The sequence below is a fragment of the Pelodiscus sinensis genome, chromosome 1 (assembly GCF_052426305.1).
Source record: "Pelodiscus sinensis isolate ZL-2025 chromosome 1, ASM5242630v1, whole genome shotgun sequence".
Taxonomy (NCBI): domain Eukaryota; kingdom Metazoa; phylum Chordata; order Testudines; family Trionychidae; genus Pelodiscus; species Pelodiscus sinensis.
Window position 1 is genome coordinate 78,596,745 of NC_143052.1, and position 23,573 is coordinate 78,620,317.

The 23,573-nt window shown below is 39.5% G+C and overlaps 1 protein-coding gene across 3 annotated transcripts in view; it reads right to left on the reverse strand.

Annotated features, from left to right (window-relative positions):
* CEP290 (centrosomal protein 290) overlaps positions 1–23,573 on the reverse strand; it is a 125,512-nt gene that overhangs the window by 45,012 nt on the left and 56,927 nt on the right. For all 3 annotated transcript variants that reach the window (XM_006114000.5, XM_089780184.1, XM_075932784.2), the window contains 13 exons: positions 21,260–21,465; positions 19,850–20,001; positions 16,727–16,838; positions 15,824–16,279; positions 14,864–15,028; positions 13,802–13,909; positions 13,579–13,713; positions 12,654–12,920; positions 8,586–8,693; positions 7,725–7,924; positions 3,766–3,979; positions 2,374–2,511; positions 909–1,130 (listed from right to left, as the gene is read on the reverse strand). In XM_006114000.5, coding sequence (XP_006114062.3) covers positions 909–1,130; positions 2,374–2,511; positions 3,766–3,979; positions 7,725–7,924; positions 8,586–8,693; positions 12,654–12,920; positions 13,579–13,713; positions 13,802–13,909; positions 14,864–15,028; positions 15,824–16,279; positions 16,727–16,838; positions 19,850–20,001; positions 21,260–21,465 — 2,483 coding nt within the window. The remainder of the gene's footprint in view (positions 1–908; positions 1,131–2,373; positions 2,512–3,765; positions 3,980–7,724; positions 7,925–8,585; positions 8,694–12,653; positions 12,921–13,578; positions 13,714–13,801; positions 13,910–14,863; positions 15,029–15,823; positions 16,280–16,726; positions 16,839–19,849; positions 20,002–21,259; positions 21,466–23,573) is intronic.

Below are 23,573 nucleotides of genomic sequence, written 5' to 3' on the forward strand. Positions count from 1 at the left end.
TTCTCCTCCGGCCGTCTCTCCAGACTGAGTCTTTCCCCAGGCTTTTATAGCCCTGCTGCAGCCCGGGCATGCTCGATAGAGCTGTGGGGGAGGGGCCTCTGCAGCCAGGTAACCCTGGCTGGGCCCTGTAGGTTCAGTGCGGGGCTGCCTCGCTTCGTCACAGGAGCATGAGACCAGCGGGGGACTAAAGCAGTCCCCCGCAGGCCCCAGGCTCCTGCGGCATTTCAAAGCGGCAGTATCGCATGGAGCCTGGGGTCAGCTAGGGCTCTAAGTGCTCTGCTGACCCCTGGCTCCATGAAATGCTGCCACTTTGGAATGCCATGGGGAGCACCGTGTCACTTTGAAGCACCCCACCTCTTTTCCCCATTCTTGCTGCCTCTTTCCGATAGAGGCAGCAAGGGGGGAGGAAGTGACTAGTCGACTAGCGTGCCGACTATCCGATAAGCAATTGCTTATTGGAGAGTCAACTAGTTGTTCACATCCCTAACTAACACCAAGAGCAAGACCTTTCTCAGCATACGCACCTAGGTTTTCAGCTCATCTTTAAATACTCTTGACCTCCTACTGCAAGAAGAAAAGAGGGCCCTTCAATCTGCAATAACTTAAGTTGTCTCTTCTTGCAAGCTGTGAATTCCACAAGCCATCTACTGCAGCTTTCATTCATTTTATTCAAGGAACCTATTTCAGACCCTATCAACATTTGACATCTGTCACAGAGGTGCTAGTCAACAGTTTGCTGGCAGACCTACAGCACTGTCTGGCATCTGTTGCCTCCAATCTCCAAAATCTCCCCATTGCTATTGGTCCGTCTGCCTGATAATCATATTTAGTCTTACAAAAACAGTACATTCATAAAAGGATATCTGACTGAATGTCTAGATTTTTACAATAATAAAAACTAAGAGTACCTGTATGCTGTTTGTTAGTCTTTTTATCCGTTTTTTCAGTTCTTCACTTTCTTTTTCCATTTCTTCTTTTTCTTTTAGTACTTTAGTAATGGCTTTTTGCTTCTTCTGAAGTTCTTGGTTTAAATCATCCATTTCATCTAACAAAGAGCTCTCTTTGGTTTTACTTACTTTAAGGGCATCTTTAAATTTTGTAAGTTGCTCATTTAATTCCTCTATGTGAGACTATAAAAATAAATTAAAAAGTGTTATTTTCAGGGTTCCCAACTAAGTAAAACAGCTATATTGAGGTTAAGGAGGTATATTTCCTGGATTCCATAGACATTCCTCAACTCAGTTATTTCATATATTATCAACTATATTTAGATAATGTACTATGTTTAAATAATCACTAAGAAGACCATTTGTAAGTTCCTATAGATCTGGAGAAAGGAGCAAAGAGTGAGGTGGAAAAATTGGCAGATTATACCAAACTGCACAAGATAGTTAAAACCTAATCAGACTGTGAAGAGCTTCAAAAGCATCTTATAAAACTAGGTGAGTGGGCAACAAAATGGCAAATGAATTTTAATGTTGCTAAATGCAAGGCAATGCATATTAGAAAAAATAATCCCGGCTATTAATACAAAATGATGGAGACTAATTTAGCTACAACTACTCAAAAGACAGATCTCGGAGTCATTGTGAATAGCTCTCTGAAAACATCCACTCAATGTGCAGCACTAGTCAAAAAAACCAAACAGAATGTTAGGAATCATTCAAAAAGGGAGAGAGAATAAAATAGAGAATTTCTTATTGCCTCTATATAAATCCATAGTACAGCAACATCTTGAATACTGCTTATAGATGTGATTGCCTCATCTTTTAAAAAGATATATTGGCATTGGAAAAGGTTCAAAAAAGGGAAACAAAAATTATTAGGGGTTTGGAATGGGTGTCCTATGAAGAGAGATTAAAAAGACTGAGAGCTTTCAGCTTAGAAAAGAGGAGTCTAAGGAGGGATATGACAGAGCTCTATAAAATCATGACGGGTATGGAGAAAGTGAATAAGGAAAAGTTATTTACTGGTTCCCATTACATACGAACTAGGGGTCACCAAATGAAATTAATAGGCAGCAGGTTTAAAACAAACAAAAGGAAGTTTTTCTTCATGCAGTACTCGGACAGTCTGTGGAATTCCTTGCCAGAGGATGTTATGAAGACCTGGGTTTTAACAGGATTCAATAAAGAACTAGATACATTCATGGAGGATAGGTCCATTATTAGCCAGAATGGGTAGGAATGGTGTGTCTAGCCTCTATTTGTCAGGGGCTCGAAATGGATGACAGGAGAAAGAACACCTGCTCTGTTCACTCCCTTTTGACAGTACAACATTAATTATTACAATACTCAAAATTATAAATACTGTTCTCTTTTCAACTAAGAATACAACATAGAACACTGTATAAGGAAGTTAATTAGTGCTTACTGTGAGCTCCTTTGTTTGTTTGTCAACAATCTGCTGAACATTCATGTACGCCTCTTTTTGTGATGCTAAAGAAATAATCTGCTGCTCTGCATTATCAGTCATTTCTGCACGAAGCTCCAGAAGTGCTTTACTCAATGCCTGAAAATATCAACAAATCTGTTTGTAAGTTGCTGAAAATGAATGTTAAAAATAGCTAAAGGGAATAAAAATGTACTACCTTTCACATATGTTAAATTATGCAACTGTATTCCATACTAACATCACAATTCATATACTCTATTGGCATCTTCACATATTATTTACAACTAGCCAATTAGCCCGTCATAAGACGGAATTTTCAGGTCTCTCCTCCACGTCGGTCTTCTCTCCTGAGCCTCCGGTCTCTTGCTCCAGCTGTCTCTCTCTCCTCCTCCTACTGCTTCCCCCTCTCTGTCTCTCAGCTCTCCTCTGCCTCCTACTTCTCTCTCTCTGTCTCTTCTCCTCCCCCTCCTGCCTCTCACTCGGGGGACTGCGGAGCCCAAACAGCCGTTTGGGCTCCTCACTCCCCATGTTGCATGGAGAGCACGGAGCCCAAACGGTCGCTTGCGCCACTTGCTCCCACACGGTGGCCCAGCTGAGCGGCGCAGAAGTCAGCCGAGCGCCATTGCAGGAGGTGAAGGGTGTGGGGCGGTGACATTAACGGCCAGGGGGCGGGGCCAGGAGCTGCTGTCACACCGCACGTCACTGCCCCGTCCCCCTTCCCCTCCCGCCGTGGCGCTCAGCTGACTTCTGCGCCGCTCAGCTGGGCCGCCGCGTGGGAGCAAGTGGTGCAAGCGACCGTTTGGGCTCCGCACTCTCCATGCAGCATGGGCCGCTCAAAGAGAACAGCCAGCATTTCAGGCAACAGCGCCGCCCAGAGGGAACAGCCAGCATTTCAAGCAACAGCGCCCCCGCCCCCCCCTCCCCCCCAGAGGGAACAGCCAGCATTTGGGCATTACAGACTCACAGACACTGGGCTACTATATTTACAATGATGAGCAAGGTTCACTGGTATGAAACACTATGTCAACACAAAATCTAATCAATGCAGCTTAGTTGGTCAGTTAATCCAAGTTTAAAAAGCACAAAGCAGATGAAGCATAACAATGAACTTAGCTTCATAAATTACAGAGAAGTTAAATTCTATGTCAAACTCCATTTTGTTTTTCTACAACAAGCTATACAGCCCTAATATATCTCCATAAAAGGGCAATTTTCATGTATTCTTTGTCTATCTCTTAAACACATTAATGGCATTTCTGAAAAAAATTTGGAAATGTTTGCTATACATAATTTTCATAGTTATTTGTTTTTACATCAATTTTGTGTCTTCATGATAGATGCTATGTAATAAAATAAATTTAGATTACTTACTTTCTGCTGTTTCTCTTTTAAGGCTAACTGGGTTTTCAGCCTTTCTACTAGGTTTTTCATTGTAGTTGTTGGTGCTCTGTTATTTGCTTCTTTCTGGGCCTCTAACTCAGTTTTTACTTGCAGAAATTCAACTGCTTTCTGAGACAACAGGTTCCTCAATTCATTTGCTTCATCTTTCATCTTTTTCACTTCAGCTACATGCTTTTCTTCAAGCCTAATAAAACAATGTAATAAACAGCAATGCCATGAAGTACTTAATTTAGTAAACTCCGGCTGGATTAGAAAAGGCTGAAAAATATTACACATTTGTCATAATTTCAGCTACGTTTCACTTGTAAAATGGCCTCCAACAGAGCTCTATGTGCATACGAATATGAGCCTGTTGATGCGGATATCCACAGATAGAAATTGGTATCCACTAATCCACAGAGCTCTATTGATAGGCATGAAACAAAAGACAGGACTATGCAGCACTTTAAAGACTAACAAGATGGTTTATTAGGTGATGAGCTTTCGTGGGCCAGACCCACTTCCTCAGTGAATGCCTCTACCCAGATCCTGGTGTGGCTTTGCAGGGACTGTGGCTTGCAATTCCCACTTATCGATATCCAGGCTGGGGGGACCATCCAATGTGAAAGGTGTCCGCTGGTGGAATTGCTCAGGCAACAGATGGGAGAGCTACAGAAGGAGGTGGCTAGGTTGAAGAGCATCCGAATCCACTAACAATTCCTGGACAGTGTTCATGTGGAGACAGCTGAGGTAGCTGTCCCAGTACACAGAACTGCTGACACACCACTGGTGGAGGAGGAGACGGCTCAGGGTAGACACTGGCAGCTGGTTACTTCTGGCAGCAGGCAGTGCTCCACCCCTGCTCCAAACCCTCCCACCGTGGTACTAAGAAACCGTTATGCTCTTCTTGATACAGGAGATAAGGAATCACCCTCTACAACAAAGGAGAAGCCTCGTACCCCCAAGGCTGGGAGGTCTGCTGCCACCACTGCGAATAGGAAACGTAGGGTAGTGGTGGTCGGAGACTCTCTTCTGAGGGGGATGGAGGAGCCCATCTGATGCCCTGACATGTCATCTCAGGAGGTATGCTGCCTGCCGGAGACCCGTATCTGAGACGTTACGGAGGCATTGTCGAGGATTATCCAGCCCTCTGACTACTACCCCATGCTACTCACCATGGGGGCACTAATGATACTGAGAGGTGTGACACTAAGCAGATCAAGAGTGACTACACAGCTCTGGGAGTACAGGTGAAGGAGTTTGGAGCGCAGGTGGTATTCTCTTCAATCCTTCTGGTCAAAGGTAGGGGCCCAGGCAGAGACAGGTGCATCCTGGAAGTGAATGCCTGGCTGCGAAGATGGTGTCACCAGGAGGGCTTTGGCTTCTTCGACCATGGGATGCTATTCCAGGAAGCATTGCTAAGCACAGATGGCGTTCACCTTTCGAGGAAGGGGAAGACCGTATTTGGATACAAGCCCCTCCGTGTTAGTGTGTTTGTCGATATAAAAAATGGAAACTTGGTCAAATTACAAAGGATGAATATAAACAATACATACAGGGATGCAGGGGCAAGATTAGAAAGACAAAGGCACAAAGCAAGTTCAAACTAGCTACAGGCTTAAACGGAAAAAAGAAGACATTCTATAAATATATTAGAAGCAAGAGGAAGACCAAGGACAGGGTTTGCCCATTGCTCAGTGAGGAGAGGGAAACAGTAACAGGAAACTTGGAAATGGCAGAGATGCTTAATGACTTCTTTGTTTCAGTCTTCACCGAGAAGTCTGATGAAGGGATGCCTGAATAGTGAATGCTAATGGGAAGGGGGTAGGTTTAGAAGATAAAATTTAAAAAAAGAACAAATTAAAAATAACTTAGAAAAGCTAGATGTCTGCAAGTCACCAGGGCCTGATGAAATGCATCGTAGAATACTTAAGAAACTGATAGAGGAGGTATCTGAGCCTTTAGCTATCATCTTTGGAAAATCATGGAAGATAGGAGACATTCCAGAAGATTGGAAAAGGGAAAATATAGTGCCCATCAATAAAAAGAGACATAAAAACAACCCAGGAAACTACAGACCAGTCAGTTTAACTTCTGTGCCATAAAGAATAATGGAGCAAGTAATTAAGGAAATCATCTGCAAACACTTGGAAGGTGGTAAGATGACAGGGAATAGCCAGCATAGATTTGTAAAGAACAAATCATGCCAAACCAATCTGATAGCTTTCTTTGATAGGATAATGAGTCTTGTGGATAAGGGAGAAGCGGTGGATGTGGTATACCTAGACTTAACTAAGGCGTTTGATATGGTCTCGCATGATATTCATATCAATAAACTAGGCAAATACAACTCAGATGGCTCTACTATAAGGTGGGTGCATAACTGGCTGGATAATCATACTCAGAGAGTAGTTATTAATGCTTCACAATGCCACGCTGTCCGGCGATCTGCGCATGTGTAGATTGTTCTGCGCATGCACAGATTGCCCGAACCCGGGTCTTCCGGGTTACAATCTACTCGCCATGGGCGAGTAGATTGTATAATTTGTCGAGCCCTGCTTATTAAGTTTAGAGAGGATACCAAGCTTAGAGGGGTTGCAACTGCTTTGGATGACAGGGTCATAATTCAAAATGATCTGGACAAATTGGAGAAATGGTCTGAGGTAAACAGGATGAAGTTTAATAAGGACAAATGCAAAGTGCTCCACTTAGAAAGGAACAATCAGTTTCACACATACAGAATGGGAAGTGACTGTCTAGGAAGGAGTACGGCAGAAAGGGATCTAGGGGTTATAGTGGACCACAAGCTAAATTTGAGTCAACAGTGTGCAAAAAAAGCCAACATGATTCTAGGATGCATTAACAGGTGTGTTGTGAGCAAGACATGAAAAATCATTCTTCCACTCTACTCTGCACTGATTAGGCCTCAGTTGGACTATTGTGTCCAGTTCTGGGCACCGCATTTCAAGAAAAATATGGAGAAATTGGAGAGGGTCCAGAGAAGAGCAACAAGAATGATTAAAGGTCTAGATAACATGACCTATGAAGGAAGACTGAAAGAACTGGGCTTGTTTAGTTTGGAAAATAGAAGATTGAGAAGGGACATGATAGCAGTTTTCAGGTATCTAAAAGGGTGTCACAAGGAGGAGGGAGAAAACTTGTTTTTGCTGGCCTCTGAGGATAGAACAAGAAGCAATGGGCTTAAACTGCAGCAAGGGAGGTTTAGGTTGGACATTAGGAAAAAGTTCCTGTCAGGGTGGTTAAACACTGGAATAAATTGGCTAGGGTGTTTGTGGAATCTCCATTACTGGAGATATTTAAGAATAGGTTAGATAAATGTCTATCGGGGATGGTCTAGACAGTACTGGGTCCTGCCATGAGGGAAGGGGACTGGACTCGATGACCTCTTGAGGTACCTTCCAGTCCTAGTATTCTATGACTCTATACCAATTCCTGAATTAATACCAAACAGTGATCAAAAGCACAGTATCAGTGGAAAAACTCACATGAGTAAAGCAAACAAGAGTAGATAACATTTTCCTTTTCTTAAACCTATCATATAGGCTAAATGTTCATGACTTTCAATCTTTGTTGTGCAGGAAGTACAGAATGCTATTTAAAATATACAAGAAAATATTTCTGACAATTCAAAACCTTACATTCTGTGCACCAAAAATGTAATGAAGAAGAAAGCATTCAATAAGGGAGAGAAATGAAATACATTTTCAAATTATACATTTGATGACAAGCCAGACAATATGTATTTTAGTTACAGTTGTGGTATTATAAACAGCTAGGTTAGTTTCTTCAGTCATATTAATAAACTGTCAATAAAGCGTATGCAATTCAATAATAATCTTAAATGACACAGTAATAAATTTAGACTTGCAGTTGATTGGTCCAATCTAATTATTACTTGAATTGTAATAATTGTATATCTCAATACTTACTGAGCCTTGATGTTTTCAAACTCTCTGATTTTTAATAGTGTTACTTGTTTTTGTTTCTCTAAATCAGATGATGTTTTCTTTAATTTGCTTAGAAGCAAAGCAAGAGAGTTGTCTTGTTCCACTACCGTTTGCTCCATCTCAGCTAGACGAATGAAATGTTTGTTTGTGGGAACTGATAAAGAAGACTTTTTCATTAACTCCTGTAAAAACAGAATAGTCTTCATATTAAATATTCTACACCTTATACGGTGAAGTTCTGCAGTCATTTCATTATGTTAAATTTAATCGTAAACATAACCAAGCAGCAACTTTTACATTATATTTTATAGCCAGTGATGTGATTCTTAATAGTCAAATGTTAGCCATACAAAACACTAGTAAGTGGCCTCTTTAGCTGAGGACTAGTTATATAACTAGTTAAATATAGGTGGTCAGTCCTTTAGAAAAAGAATAATTAAGATGGAGCTTATTTTATTTACAGTAGAAGATTAAAAAAAGAGAGAGAAAATAAAAGGCATCAGCATGTCCAAGGGCTCACTCTAGAACCGGTCACATTGAACAATGATTACTCTGAAGTTTATTTATTGACCTTTATTTTCTCACTTGTCTTTCTCAAATTCTTTCAATTTCATGTTCATCAAGAGTAGTAGTAGTAATAATAATAATAATAATAATACATTAATGTAATGACAGTCACACTTATTTATCTTCATGTTTGTAGTATCTTGAACTGAAAAGCTGCTCCTTTGATGTGGAGGGTTAATTTTCAAATAATTTTCAAAATACAAAAACAAAACAACAACAAACAAATGTACAACTCTGAATAAAATCTCCCACCCCAAACAAATAAAAAAAACCTACCAAAGCAGTTTGTTTGAATTTATTAAGTGAACTATCAGCATGCAAATCTAACTTCTGATGTAGAACCCGGAGGTCTTCTTCATGTTTCTTTGCAATTTCCTCTTGTTCCTATTAGCACAAAATGAAAATGTTTATATGCATGTTACATCCATTAACTTTTCACACTAATTACTTGACTCTTTGGAATAGGATTTCCTCAATTCATATTCTATCAATGGCAAACAAATATAAGCACTAAGGAGTTAAAGTAATTTCATTATTATGAAACATTTTTCTAGGCGAGAAAAGAAAGACATCAAGCGCCAAAAATTACATGAATGCAATGTTAAATTAGGCCTCTCAATAAATTCAAATTTATTAGTAAGTAAACATATTACATTTTTCAGAAAATGTGCAAATACCCAGAAAGACATAATTTTCCCTTTCTTAATTCTTAAATTGAAAGACAAAGCTTGGAGACTGAGACTGTAATGTTCTGTATTTTCATTTATTTTGTGATCACAGGAAGAGCACCAGAGGACACTCCTTGTTCAGTCAGGAAGGGTATGTCTACATTACAAAGTTAATTCGAACTAACAGACGTTAGTTCGAATTAACTTTGATAGGCGCTACACAGGCAAACCGCTAGTTCGAACTTAATTCGAACTAGGTAAACCTCATTCTACGAGGACTAACGCCTAGTTCGAATTAAGTAGTTCGAATTAAGGGCTGTGTAGCCACTTCATTCGTACTAGTGGGAGGCTAGCCCTCCCCAGCTTTCCCTGGTGGCCACTCTGGGCACCACCAGGGAAACTCGTCTGCCCCCCTCCCGGCCCTGGAGCCCTTAAAGGGCCTGCCAGCACCCAGCCAGCAGACCCTGCACCTGTCACGGCACGAACCAGCCACCCGCTGCCACCCAGCCCTCCACCTCTTCCCGGGACCAGGCTGGTGGCTCCCGGGAGCTTGCCCGGGACCGCAAAAGGCGGGCACCCGCCTGGGATAGTGCAGACATCGTGGACCTCGGGCAGGAGAGCTGCCAGCTGCCAGCCTGGCCACCCAGGAGCAGGTGTGCATGAAAATCAGGGTGGTCCAGTGACACCCCCGACCCTGAGCTCTGAGCTTACAATGGCCGTATTGGGTCAGACCAAAGGTCCATCTAGCCCAGTAGCCTGTCTGCCGCCAGCGGCCAACACTAGGAACCCTGGAGGGGATGGACAGAAACAATGACCAAGCCATTTGTCTCGTGCCATCCATCTCCAGCCTTCCACAAACAGAGGCCAGGGACACCATTTCTACCCTCTGCCTAATACCACTCCATGGACCCACCCTCCATGAATTTATCCCACTTCTCTTTAAACTCTGTTCTAGTTCTAGCCTTCACAGCCTCCTGCAGCAAGGAGTTCCACAGGTTGACTATTTGCTTTGTGAAGAACAACTTTCTGTTATTAGTTTGAAGCCTGCTACCCATTCATTTCATTTGGTGCCCTCTAGTCCTTCTATTATGGGAACTAATGAAGAACTTTTCTTTAAGCACCCTCTCCACACCACTCATGCTTTTATAGACCTCTATCCTATCCCCCCTCAGTCTCCTCTTTTCTAAGCTGAAAAGTCCCAGTCTCTTTAGCCTCTCTTCATATGGGACCTGTTCCAAACCCCTGATCATTTTAGTTGCCCTCCCCTCTCCCACCCTCTCTCTTCCCCTCTCCCACCTCCTTTTCCCAGTCTCCCCGAGTTTTGTTCAATAAAGAGAGTTTCTATTTTTGAACACACGTGTCCTTTATTTTGTACATCAGGAAGGGGGGGCTAGGGAGAGGTAAGTGGAAGGGGGTGAGGGAGGAATGGGGTACAAGCCCCCAATAGGGAGGACTGGGGTGGCTCTGCGGGCTCCTCGGGGTGGAAGCTCTACTGCAGCCTCCCGATTGACCCCCTCTCTGGATGGCAGCCTGCGGCAAGTGCAGCCGGGCTGATGGCCGAGTGCTGTGATGTGCCAAGTGTGGACACTCAGGGCACTCCAAGCCAGGACTGCTTTGCAGTCCCTGAGAACTGTCTGTCCGGGGTGGGGGTCGGGTCCCTTTAAACACAGCCCTCGGCTAGCCTGAGACAGCAGCTCCACGCTCTAAGTCCTAATCTGATGCCCTGCCGGCACTGCTCCAGCCATCCTTAACCTCAGTTCAGGGTCCACTCAATGTGGATGTGCTAGTTCGAATTAGCAAAATGCTAATTCAAATTAGTTTTTAGGTCTAGATGCACTAATTCGAATTAGCTTAGTTCGAATTAACTAATTCGAATTAAATTAGTTCGAATTAGTGCCGTAGTGTAGACATACCCGAAGACAGAGGAGTATTTAACAAACTGACATTGTCATATAGGAGTCACTGAGGGCTTGTCTATATTGCCACTATACTGCACTGTAACTTTCTCACTCAGGGTGAGACCCCTCCCCCTCACCAAGAAGTGCAAACATGATCAAAGCTTCTCTGCCCTCTGTTTATACTGTTTCCAATGCTATTATACTCCCCATAGAATCAGTACTCCTGACTTTCCTCTGTACCATCTCCTTTGATAATATCATTCTCTTTACCGTTTCTGGTTGTTTCCATTCTCTGTTTATGCACCTAATTTCCTTATCACTTTTACTCTTGTCAGATCAGACAAGCAGACCATCAAACTGGCATCTTGTGGGGGAGCTGCATTACCCTGCCTTGGCAATACCTGGTGATGTCTGCCTTGTCCAAAGTGTGGATTTCTGGCCTGTCTCAAGTCTGGTGTAACAAAAGACGCAGGCAAGGCCCGAGAGTCAGGAATTGTTTTGCATAGCAATGCAGATTAAGCCTGGTATGCGAGACCACGTCAAGAACACAGAACAAGCACCTGGTACTAGTACTTTTGTTCTGATAAGCAAAAAGTAGAGATTCAGCCATGAAACTGTTAATTGCGCATATAGCAGCAACATTCTGAGTAGCAGGATGTATCCCAAATAGGGCACTGGGAATTTTACATATCCTGCACAATACATAATCAATTGGTAAATATTATTAGAATGACCAAATCTCTCTTTGCTAAATTGGGTTTAGTAAGAACTAGGAGGGAATGGGCAGGATTGACCCACACGTACTGCTCCAGTTAATTAGAAGATGCAGCTATGAAACTGTTAACTGCACACATAGCAGCAACATCCTGAGTAGCAGGATGTACCCCAAATAGGACATTGGGCATTTTAGGTATTCTGCACAATACGTAATCAATTGGTCAAAGGTGGTGTTCCTATGGGTCGGAAAAGATGGAAACAAGACCTCCTCCCCAGCACTGTAGGTAGCATACGGGTGAAGTGTATGTGAATTAGACTTTATTATAGGATATAGTAGATCTTTTAGTAACTGCTTTTGCATTGCTTTGCGCTGTATTATTTGCTTTAGAATTTATAGTATTAAAGATTTAAATTGTATAGTAATTGTTCTTAAGGCTTGTAACTGTATTAACTGCTTAAAGCTTGCAATAAATAAGAAAGTGGTTAAGTAGCTCTGAAGCGTACTGGTTTTCCTTTGATCTAAAATAAGTCGAACCACATGACACATCTTTAATAAGGTTTAGATTCATCTTAAATTTTTTTTTTAAAGTTCTTATATAGCTAATGAATAAAATGTTTTCATGACTACAGTCACAAGTGAGAATCCTGTAATGAGACTCGGGCAAGAGTCTACTATTGCCAAGGTTGCTGCATGATCTGGGCCACAATGAAATACAACAGCAGAGAATTCTGAATTTTTCCAAGGAAAAGTACACCAACAAACAACCAAAATGTAGAATTATATTCTTTGTTAATTTCATAAATCTATCACTAGAGATTTTGCTCCCTGATCCTGGCATATTGAAGCAATTCTAAATGAGAACAGTCAGAAAACGTTTACATATAATACATTTTCAAATACAAGAGGTTAACAAAATCTAACCTTTGTGCAGTGAGAAAGTAACTGCTCCTACTGAAGTCAATGGGAATTTTGCCAAGCCTTCACTGAAAGCAGGACTGAACACAAAATTAACTCAAGCTCGTAAAATAATAATAAAAGGTAACATGAAAAGCATATATACCTCTCTAGCTTTTGCAAGGAGATGCTGATACTTCTTCAACACTTCCTCCTTTTGATTTAGTCTTGCCTGCATATTTGTAATGGTTTGCTGGGCAACTTTCAGGGCATGATGGTATTCTGAATCATTTTCTTTTCTACCTAGCTCAGCTATTATCCTCTCTCTTTCTTCTGTTGCAGGTAATCGAAGCCTTAGTTCATTTATAACTCTGTCTCTTGATAAAACATTTTGTTCTGCTTTCCACAGTGCAGTTTCTTTCTCTTTTAGTTTCTACAACAAAGAAAAATATTACTAATCTTATAGAAACATTATGCTAAAAAAAGTAAAGAAATATTTCTTAACAACAAAATGTGCCAGTATATGTCCAAATCAAATGACAAATAAAAATTTATTTTGTATTTGGTTTTCCCTACTTGTGATTACTAGGCACACTACAAACCAAACAATTCTCCATTTTAATTTGTATCTCACTGTGCGGAATTTATACAGCACAATGTATTTACATACCAAATATTTTTTTAAAGGATTACTTTTTTATTTAGTGTTTAAGAAGAAATTTATGCAACTAATTTTTACTTTGATAATATTTCTTAAGAAAGCAGTGATGCCATTTGTTAAGTTTAACATAACAATCATTCAATCAATGCTACAGAATGTTAATTAAACCTAATTAGTACTAAGAAAACTAATTGTATACAATATCAGCACCGTAATTATATAAACTGTTTCTAATTTTCTTCCTATTTGACCTTTTTCATACCTAAAGAGCCACAGAAATGAGCTTTTTACAGTCTTGAGATATTGATCTGTTCTGTGGTGCTTTATGTATGCCTCATATCACACATTAGAAAATAAATTCAGGTGAACATATTTATTCTTGTTCTATACATAGGTTTTTAATAGTTTAGGTGCATAGTCATCTAATTACCTCTTCTAATGATTTGCAGGTTACCCGAGTTTCTAGGATTGTTCGAATGTGCTCTCTGATTTTCCTCAAAGCTAGCTCAAGCTGCTGTGGAAGGGGCAAACTAGGATCTGGAACTGATCCTGTAGCCTCTTCAAACTGCACAGAAAGGACAAATATGAACATTATTTCTCTGACAACAATAATTAATACACTTATTAATTTATTTATACGTCATTGTAGGTACCTTTCGAGCAGTATTTAGTATTTCATTTTGCTGACGGTCATATATGTCTAGTTGACGTTCTAACTCTACTTCTCTCTGATCCCAAGCCATCTGCCGCTCTTCATAAAACTATTAAAAAAAGTTTGATTAAAGAGATCTACATTGAAATTGTGAGCCACTTGATATAAATGAAAACTTTACTATTCACTTCAACATTGCAGATTTTGCCCCTCCTTTGGAATTTCTTTCAAATTCTCTAATGTGCCTCTGACAGTAAAACATCTTTAACTATAATAGCATATATACTAGACATTTAAGTATCATACATCTAGTGCATGTAAGTTATGAGTTTTTTAAATATAACAAAAGAATTATTAAACAGAAAATATTGTTATTTTAACACCACTAGCCAATTAGTCCGTCATAAGATGGGATTTTCAGGTCTCTCCTCCACATCGGTCTTCTCTCCTGAGCCTCCGGTCTCTCATTCCATCTCTTTCTCTCTTCCTCTCTCCTCCTTCTACTGCCTCCCAACTCTCTCTCTCTCTCTCAGCTCTCCTCTGCCTCCTGCCTCTTTCTCTGTCTCTCTCTTTCACTTCTCCTTCCTCTCCTGTCTCTCACTTGGGGGACTGCAGAGCCCAAATGGCAGTTTGGGCTCCACACTCCCCGTGCTCCATGGGGGGCGCGTAGCCCAAATGGTCGCTTGCACCGCTTGTTCCCACATGGCGGCCTTGCTAAGCAGTGCAGAAGTCAGCCGATCGCCATGGTGGGAGGTGAAGGGGAGCGGGGCAGTGAAGTTCATGGCCATGGGGTGGAGCCTGGAGCCGTTGTCATGCCGCATGTCACCGCCCCTTCCACCTTCCCCTCCCACCGTGGTGCTCGGCTGACTTCTGCGCCGCTCAGCCGGGTCGCCGCAGGGGAGCAAGCGGCCATTTGGTCCGCACACTCCCCATGCAGCACGGGCCGCCCAGAGGGAACAGCCAGCATTTCAGCAACAGCGCCACCCAGAGGGAACAGCCAGCATTTCGGTGCTACAGACTCTCAGTCACTGGGCTACTATATATAAAATGCAGAAGTTTATACCTTGCTCTGCTGTACAATTTCTTCTTCCAGACTGCTGATTGTACGCTCATATTCAGAAATGATATTATTCAAATATTTCATCTCTTCTTTTTGTTTGACTAACTCTCGACTCAGTTTAAGTTCCTGGAGACGAAGTTCTTCCATTTTCATATGCCATTCAATTACCTGGTAAATAGTAACAGTTCATACACTTAATTATCAGTATCATCTTAATAGATGAAAAAAGCATTTAGGAAATTTGTACATCTTTTTCTAAGTGAAACTAAGTTTGCAATACAACCCACAAAAGTTGTATATAACAAACTATACCATTCAATAATTTATTATATACAAATAGTAGCAATATTTGTCACCTACATAAGTTTAAAAATTCTCAGAAAGTTAGCAAACTGACTAAAAACTAAAAGACCAATTTACCCCTCATTGTAATATAAATGTCTTTAAATAGAGAATGCAATATTACTTAATGGTTGGGACAGAAAGTGAGAATGTCTCATCCAGTTGGAAAACAATTATCTCAAATAGACAAAATGTAATTACCCAAATTAGAATTTGTCCAGGATGCCTGAATTGACATCCCTACTCCTATGCTTCCACCCCCCAAGTGACATTTTTAATGGTCAAAAGTAGTTGGGACTTGTGCCATGAACTGACAGCACAGTGATTTCTATTTCATACTGTATTGAATCTCTAATACCCGTTCCTACAACATTTAAATTTTCTTGAGAGGCCTCCAATCTAAAGAAAAACCAAGGCTGATCCTACTTAGACCTTATATATCTACTAATAAAGCTGGCCATTATCCTACGTTTTAAAAACAAAACAAAAGGTTGTTACAATAGTGCATATTCGGAAATCATGAAGACATATATTAAAGCAAATATTTAGAGTATACAATAGATTAAAGTTTTAACTAAACATACATATAATTAATTATTTACAAAAATCTACATATCAAACCTTTTGGGCTCCTCTTGTATCTTTCAATGTGCTTATTAATTCTTCTAAGCCTTTTACTTTTAATTCCATCTCCATTGCTTTGTTCTCTATGTTTCGACGCTCTTCCTGGGCATGCTGAACTTCTTCCATGATTTTTAGTTTGTCGTTCTGTAACTGAATCATGGTTTTAGAGAATTTCTCCTGTTGTGCCAAGGGTAGAGCACCACTAAACTGTCGCCTCAAAGATTGCACAGTCTGGCGTAGATGTTTGGCTCTATTTCTCCCTTCTAGTCGGGCGTAATATAATCTCTGCTCTTTGTCATCAAGTTTCTGTTCTAGGCGTAGATTATAAATGTCCATCTTTTGCAGTTTCGTTGTAAGTGCTTCTAGCTTGCTCACAGCAGTGGTCTCGCTAATCTGAAGAGCTACAATATGCTGATGTAATTTTGCAATAAGAGCTTTTTCATCTGACTGCGCCTAAACCACAAAATATAGAACAAAAATTGAACACATTTACATGAACTGTAAGTGATTATCACATTATAGTGCTCATTTTACTCCCAATAAAGTTCATGGAAAAACTCTTTTGGACGTTAATAGCCTCACATCAATTCATATTTTGTCCAGTATCACATGAATGAATGAATGAATGAATGAATGAATGAAAGAAAGAAAGAAAGAAAGAAAGAAAGAAAGAAAGAAAGAAAGAAAGAAAGAAAGAAAGAAAGAAAGAAAGAAAGAAAGAAAGAAAGAAAGAAAGAAAGAAAGAAATCTTTTTTCTAATGAAGACGTAAAAGATTTCACCAATATAGCATGGAAGCACTTTCATAACCTAAAATAAGAATATTCTATCCTTAACCCTTTCTTCCAAAACAAATGAGTTAACTATCAAGTCTTAATAAAGAAGAGCAGTATTGACCTGACCTGATAGTCTAACACTTGCATTCGAAGGGATGCCACTTCCTTTTCTCTTGATTGCTGCCGTGCCTCCAGAGCTGCAACTTGCATTTTGGCAATATCAGAAACCTCCCTTAACCTAGTACAGGAAAACAAGAATACTATACCAAGTTAAAATATAAATTAATCCTTCAAGCTACAATGACATCCAAGTACGTTGTCATGGCATAAGAGGGAAGGTCCTTTCATGGATTGATAAATGGTTAAAAGACAGAAAACAAAGGGTAGGAATAAATAATAAGTTTTCCGAGTGGAGAGAGGTAACTAGTGAGGCCTGTCCTGGAACCAATCCTATTCAATGTACTTATAAATGATAAACGGTGAGGTGGCAAAATGTGCAGATGATATCAAATTGCTCAAGATAGTTAAGACCAAAGCAGATTGTGAAGAGCTTCAAAAAGGTCGCACCAAACTAAGTGACTGGGCAACAAAATGGCAAATGAAATATAATGCTGAAAAATGTAAAGTAATGCATATTGGAAAAAATAATCCCAACTATACATACAATATGCTGGGGACTAATTTAGCTACAACTACTCAAGAGAGAGACAGTTCTTGAAGTCACTGTGGATAGTTCTCTGAAAACATCCACTCAGTGTGTAGCAGCAGTCAAAAAAGGAAACAATGTTAAGAATCATTAAAAAAGGGATAGAGAATAAGACAGAGAATTTCTTATTGCCGCTATATAAAACCATGGTACGCCCACATCTTGAATAGTGCGTATAGATGTGGTTGCCTCATCTGAAAAAAAGACATATTGGCATTGGAAAAGGGCTACAAAAATGATTAGGGGTTTGGAATGGTTCCCATATAAAGAGAGATTAAAAAGACTTGGATTTTTTATCTTAGGGTATGACTATATTTGCACCCTCTTTCGAGAGAGGGATGCAAATGAAGACATTCAAAATTGCAAATGAAGCTAGGATTTAAATATCCCATGCTTCATTTGCATAATCGCGTTATGGCACTATTTCGAAATAGCACTACTTCAAAATAACAAACACTGTTAAGACACAGTTATTTCAAGAGCACACACTTCTCTCGAAATAACCCTTATTCCTCATAAAATGAGGTTTAACAGTTATTTCGGAAGAAGGTTATTCTCCCAAAATAACCGCATCTACACCGCGTTTGTTATTTCAAAATAGCGCTATTTCGAAATAGTGCCATAACGTGATTATGCAAATGAAGCACAGGATATGTAAATCCCAGCTTCATTTGCAATTTCAAATGTCTTCATTTGCATCCCTCTCTCGAAAGAGGGTGCAAGTGTAGACATACCCTTAGAAAAGAGGTGACTGAAGGGGGATATGATAGAGGTCTATAAAATCATGACTGGTGTGGAAAAAGTGAATAAGGAAATGTTATTTACTGGTTCCCATAATGTAAGAACTAGGGGGTCATCAAATGAAATTAATAAGAAGCAGGTTTAAAACAAACAAAAGGAAGTTATTCTTCACTCAGCGCACAGTCAACCTGTGAAACTTCTTGCTAGACGATGTGGTGAAGGCTAGGACTTTAACAGGGTTCAAAAAAGAGATAGATAGATTCATGGAGGTTAGGTCCATCAATGGCTATTAGCCAGGATGGGTGGGAATGGTGTCCCTAGCCTCTCTTTGTCTGGAAATGGATGACAAGAGAGGGATCACGTGAAGGTTACCTGTTGTGTTCCCTCCCTCTGGGGCATCTATCATTGGCCACTGTCAGCAGACAGGATACTGGGCTAGATGGACCTTGGTCTGACCCAGTAGGGCCGTTCTTATGTTCCTTTACCTGTTAAACTGCACTACTTAAAAGGTCCTGAAGACAGATGTTTAAAAGCCTTTCTCCCCCATATTAGAACATTCAAAGTGAACATTTCCAGATCTTTTCCCCTTCTTTCCCCACAAATAAAGGACAGTAATTTGGATACTGTCCCATTAATAAAGCTCCAACTGATCTCTTCTCATGCCTATTTAGGAAACAAGACTGAGGTTTATGGATCTGATTCTTCTGTTTCACTACTGATGTCAATAATAAACATCTCAAATAACTTCAAGAGTTCAAGCTCCTGATTAAAAAAGTATTTACTAAAAAATGTACAGTTGCTCTATACAGAAAAAAAACCCAACAACTGAAGAGAGGAGCACTGGAAGGGGTGTAGACTATTTACCCTGTGAGTTCATTGTCCACAGTCACAATTATATCTCTAGGTCATAAAGGTTAGTATTTCAATTCATATGCATACTGCTAATCTTAGGACATCAGAAAGATGCATTATTAATATCTTGTGGCATCTTTATAATCTCTGCAATTATATGGCATTGCAGATTGCTTTTAACTTTTGGGAGATTTTGATGTACTAAAGTCTTGATTAACTGTATCTTTCAAAACAAAAATAGTATGTTCCTTTTACCATAAAAACAATAGCCTTATATTACTTTAAAAACTTATTTAGGAACAATTCACCTTATGAGTAGATTATATTTTTTCATGTCATTTTCTACTGAAAACATTCTTATGCAAAAAAGCTGCAGTATTTGTTATATCAGGTAACTTTCAGAAGGGCATATATGGCAGAAGATTAACTCAGAGATCTTGTTTCTGGGCACATATAAAACCACTGAGGTAATGATACTTAAAATACTTTACATAAGCAAGTTTCTTTCAAAATACTTTTTTTAAAGAAAATATCTATGAAGAATTGGCTTCAATGGCTTTTCCAAAAAATAATATTTTTGTCTTCCTGTAGTATTTTTACCAGGTTATACTTAATGAGAATGCAACAAAAGGAACAAAATATTGTTTAAACTCAAATACAAAATGCTATATCATCTAATTAAAGCCCCAATGCAGGAAAGCATTTAAGCCCATGTTTACATTCATACCTATACAAGACAGCTCTTAAGCATCTGCTTAAGACCTATCAGCATCACTGTTCTTATTAACCAAGTCCTTTCTGTAATTCTTCATCTAAAATTCCAGATTTAGAATATACATAAAGACAGATAAAAACTGTTTCCGTTAATATAAGCAACATGTATCTATATTACAAATTACAAAATACTTCCAAATATACTGTAATACTAAATTTGATACTTCTGCACTTACTTTGATACCTCAATCTTCAGTTCCATTTCACTCTTCTCTAGCTCCATGATTTTTTGTCTATCTGCATCACTTATTGCTTTACTCACACTGTTTGCCAGTTCATCTCTTAATGTCTGTTCCACCTTTTGTGCCTCAAGGTTGATTTTAGTAAGCTTAAAAAACAAAATTTATTTGCTAAATTCGTTAGGAATAGGCATACAATATATTTGTAATTAGCACAAAATGTTGTGAAGTTGTATTTTGAGATACTGTTTTCCCTCAATTTTTCCTTTAGTTTTCTTTTGTTTCACTCTTTAAAACCAATTTCCTGTTTCCAACATTGCACTCATGTCAGAGAATCTATACAGGCATCCTTACAAGTAAGTGTTCTAAATGAAAACCATTTTTTTCAGTTTCTTGAAACAGTGAAAGTAAGAAACTAATATAAAATGGGGGTAGGAAAAGGGAACAATACTTGTATTGTAAACTCTTCAAGATAGTGACTCTCTTTGTTATATGTTTGCACAATGCCTAGAACTTTGGGGCTGTTACTACAAATAATAAATAAGAATAACAATTCACCGAGTGGTGTATTTATATTAAAAATTATTAGTCATCATTTTTACAGTAATGTGACCAGTCATTTTCAATGCTCAATTTGAGACACCTTAATAGGTCCATATTTTAGAAGAGTTAATTAGTGTTCAACGTTTTTTGAAAATCAGGCCCCTTGAAAAAAAATCTCCAATTCGGCACCAAAAATTGAAGTACCCATGGTTACTAGTCACTTTTGGAAGTCAAGAATCTTTGGGCCAAAACAGATTTTGCCAGGACCTGAGATGGCACAGCAAAAAGCTCTGCAGATAGGGTTGCCAGGTGTCCAGTTTTCACCCAGACAGTCCATTATTTCTGGCCCCTGTAAAATGTCCAGTATTTTCTGTTTTTTCTTTTATTCTCCGTTTTTGTTTTTTTTTTTGGGGGGGGGGGGGTTTGCCCAACCAAATTTTTTTTGTGTCATGTTCAGGATTTTTGGTGAAAGCATCTGGCAAGCCTACCAGCAGATAATATTCCAAGCATAAGACACAATACAGAAAAGGACATAGAAAGTTTCACAGAAAATCAAGATGACATCATTTTGGAGGTAAGAAAGAGAGGAGGAGGATGCAAAAGTCAACAAAGTCAGAAACATTACCATATACCAGCATTATATATACCAGCATTAATCTTACCGTGAATAACTAAATTCTGAAATAAATTATTGAATAAATCTATACTTCAATAAAAATCTATTTATAACCAGCTACATTTTGATAAGTAAACCTATCTATTAAAAAAAGGCACCAATGGTATCTAATACAACAATATATCCAAAAGCTAAAAGTGCATTTCTAGAATATATTTGACAAATTACAGAATTAAATCTCTATATACCTCAGCAAACTTTGTTTCCAATTCAAAGTTACGTTCTTCCACTTGCTTTAAAGTGTTCCTTAAATGTTCATACATTCGTTGTGAGTGTTCAGCTCTCTGTCTTTCATTTAGTTCCTTCATTTCCAGCACAGTGATTTTTTTGGAAATAGAAACTATTTCACTGTTGGTTATTGCTTTTGTGGCTTTGTCCATGGCACTATCACCCCCTACATTGAATAATATTTTAACAAGATTTTAAATTGGAAAAACAAAAACAACTTCTTAAAGTAACACTTTTGATTTATCTCTGTAAGGAACCAGAACACACAAATAATTTCTGGAACTAGAATTTCATTGGGTAAACCTTAGTTCTTGTGTTATTTGAAGGTGTAAATGTCACTGCCTTACTCAATTTCTCCATATCTTTCATTATTTTATAGCCCTCTATCAAATCTCCTTCAATCATCTCTTTTCAAAGCTGACCAATCCCAGGCATTTTAATCTCTCCTCTTATGAAGCTGTTCCATTCCTAAATCATTTTGCTGCACTTCTCTATATCTTTTTCAATTCTAATATATCTTTTTTGAGACAGGGTGACCAGAACTGCATGCAGCATTCAAGGTGTGGGTGTACAACGGTTCAATCACCACTGAGATATGTTGTTTGTTACTACCCAATTTTTAAATTCTTCACTATTTTCAGCATGTTTATACCTTATGAATTACACCAATGTAACCTCTCATTTTTAGTATCTCAGCTAGCAAAAAACTAGCAGATAATGAATAAAAAACTAAGTAACCAAACAAGAGTAGAAGAGATGACTACATAAAAGAGAAAAAATGGGGAAGTATGTTGGAGCTACACAATGTTGCAGTTATTGAGAACATAGAAGTACTATGTTGAGGTTTGTAAATCTAGGCAGAAGAAACCCACAAACCACTTGCCCGGTTACTTGACCGATGCTGCAATAAAAAACCAGGACCTTTGATACAGATTCAACTGAGGTTACTTAAAAAATCGGAGTCCTTAATCCAGGGGTGGGGAATCTAAGGTCCAGGGACATGATGAAGCCCCCGGCTTGCCTGGATCCGGCCCTCGAGACTCAGGGCTTGTCCATCTGCATTGGGGAGCCTGCACGGGCACTCCAAACCTGACACTGGCCCATGTGGGGCTGGAGCACACAAAAACTACTAGCCTGGGCCCCCCTAGGCTCTGGTGTGCAAGAAGAATGTGAGGAGTGTCTTTCTCCTTCTAAGTGAGGGGCCAGGTCAGTGAGGTTTTTCTTTTTTGGCTTCTGACTTGTGTGCAGCCCCCGACTAATTTTTCTGTGGATTGGTGGCCCCCCAACCAAAAAAGGTTCCCCTTGGCTTAATCCCAACCCTTAGCTCACTTGAAAGGAGTGACTGAAAGCTGTTAATACCACTGGAGGGCAGCAATTCCCTTGTGAATGAACCACAAGATTCTCTAGCCTGTGTATAGACTGGCAAGTTTTTCCGCAAAAGCAAGTGCTTTTGCGGAAAAACTTGCCAGCTGTCTACACTGGCCGCTTGAATTTCCACAAGAACACTGACAATCTCATGTAAGAAATCAGTGCTTCTTGCGGAAATACTATGCTGCTCCCGTTCGGGCAAAAGTCCTTTTGCGCAAAAGCTTTTGCACAAAAGGACCAGTGCAGACAGCTCAAATTTGTTTTGCACAAAAAAGCCCCGATTGTGAAAATGGCAATCGGGGCTTTTTTGCGCAAAAGCGCGTCTAGATCAGCCACGGATGCTTTTGCGCAAAAGCGCTTTTGCAGAAAAGCGTCCATGCCAATCTAGACGCTCTTTTCCGCAAAATCATGCCAGTCAAGATGTAGCCCAGCTGTTAAGGAATAGATCTGCCCTGGGAGGGTACCACCAAAAGGTAAAAGAAGTCAGAACTGGCCGTCAGCAATCAAGACAATGAAAAAGCATTGTTAAAAATGTTTCCTGGATTTCAAGCTTTAACTAAATATTAGTATAGCTAACCTAACTAATAATAAACATCTATTCTATTTGATAAATACCAACCAACAGGTTCTCAATAAGACTAAAATAATCTTAAATTTGAGTAAGGTTTTTGCATGACTTTTTTTTAAATCTCTGAATGAAGAAGAGATGAAGAAAATGCATTATATAAAATTTCTTTAAAGCATTTTGTTTTTAATACAGCCAGTCCCCGAGTTCCGAACAGTTGACTTACGACCGTTCAGTTACAACCAAAACTGTCGTAAATAGCAGACCCCGAGTTATGAACGCAATCCGCGCTTACAAACAGCGCGGTCGCATGTAACTCTATGGGGTCCGACTTACGAACA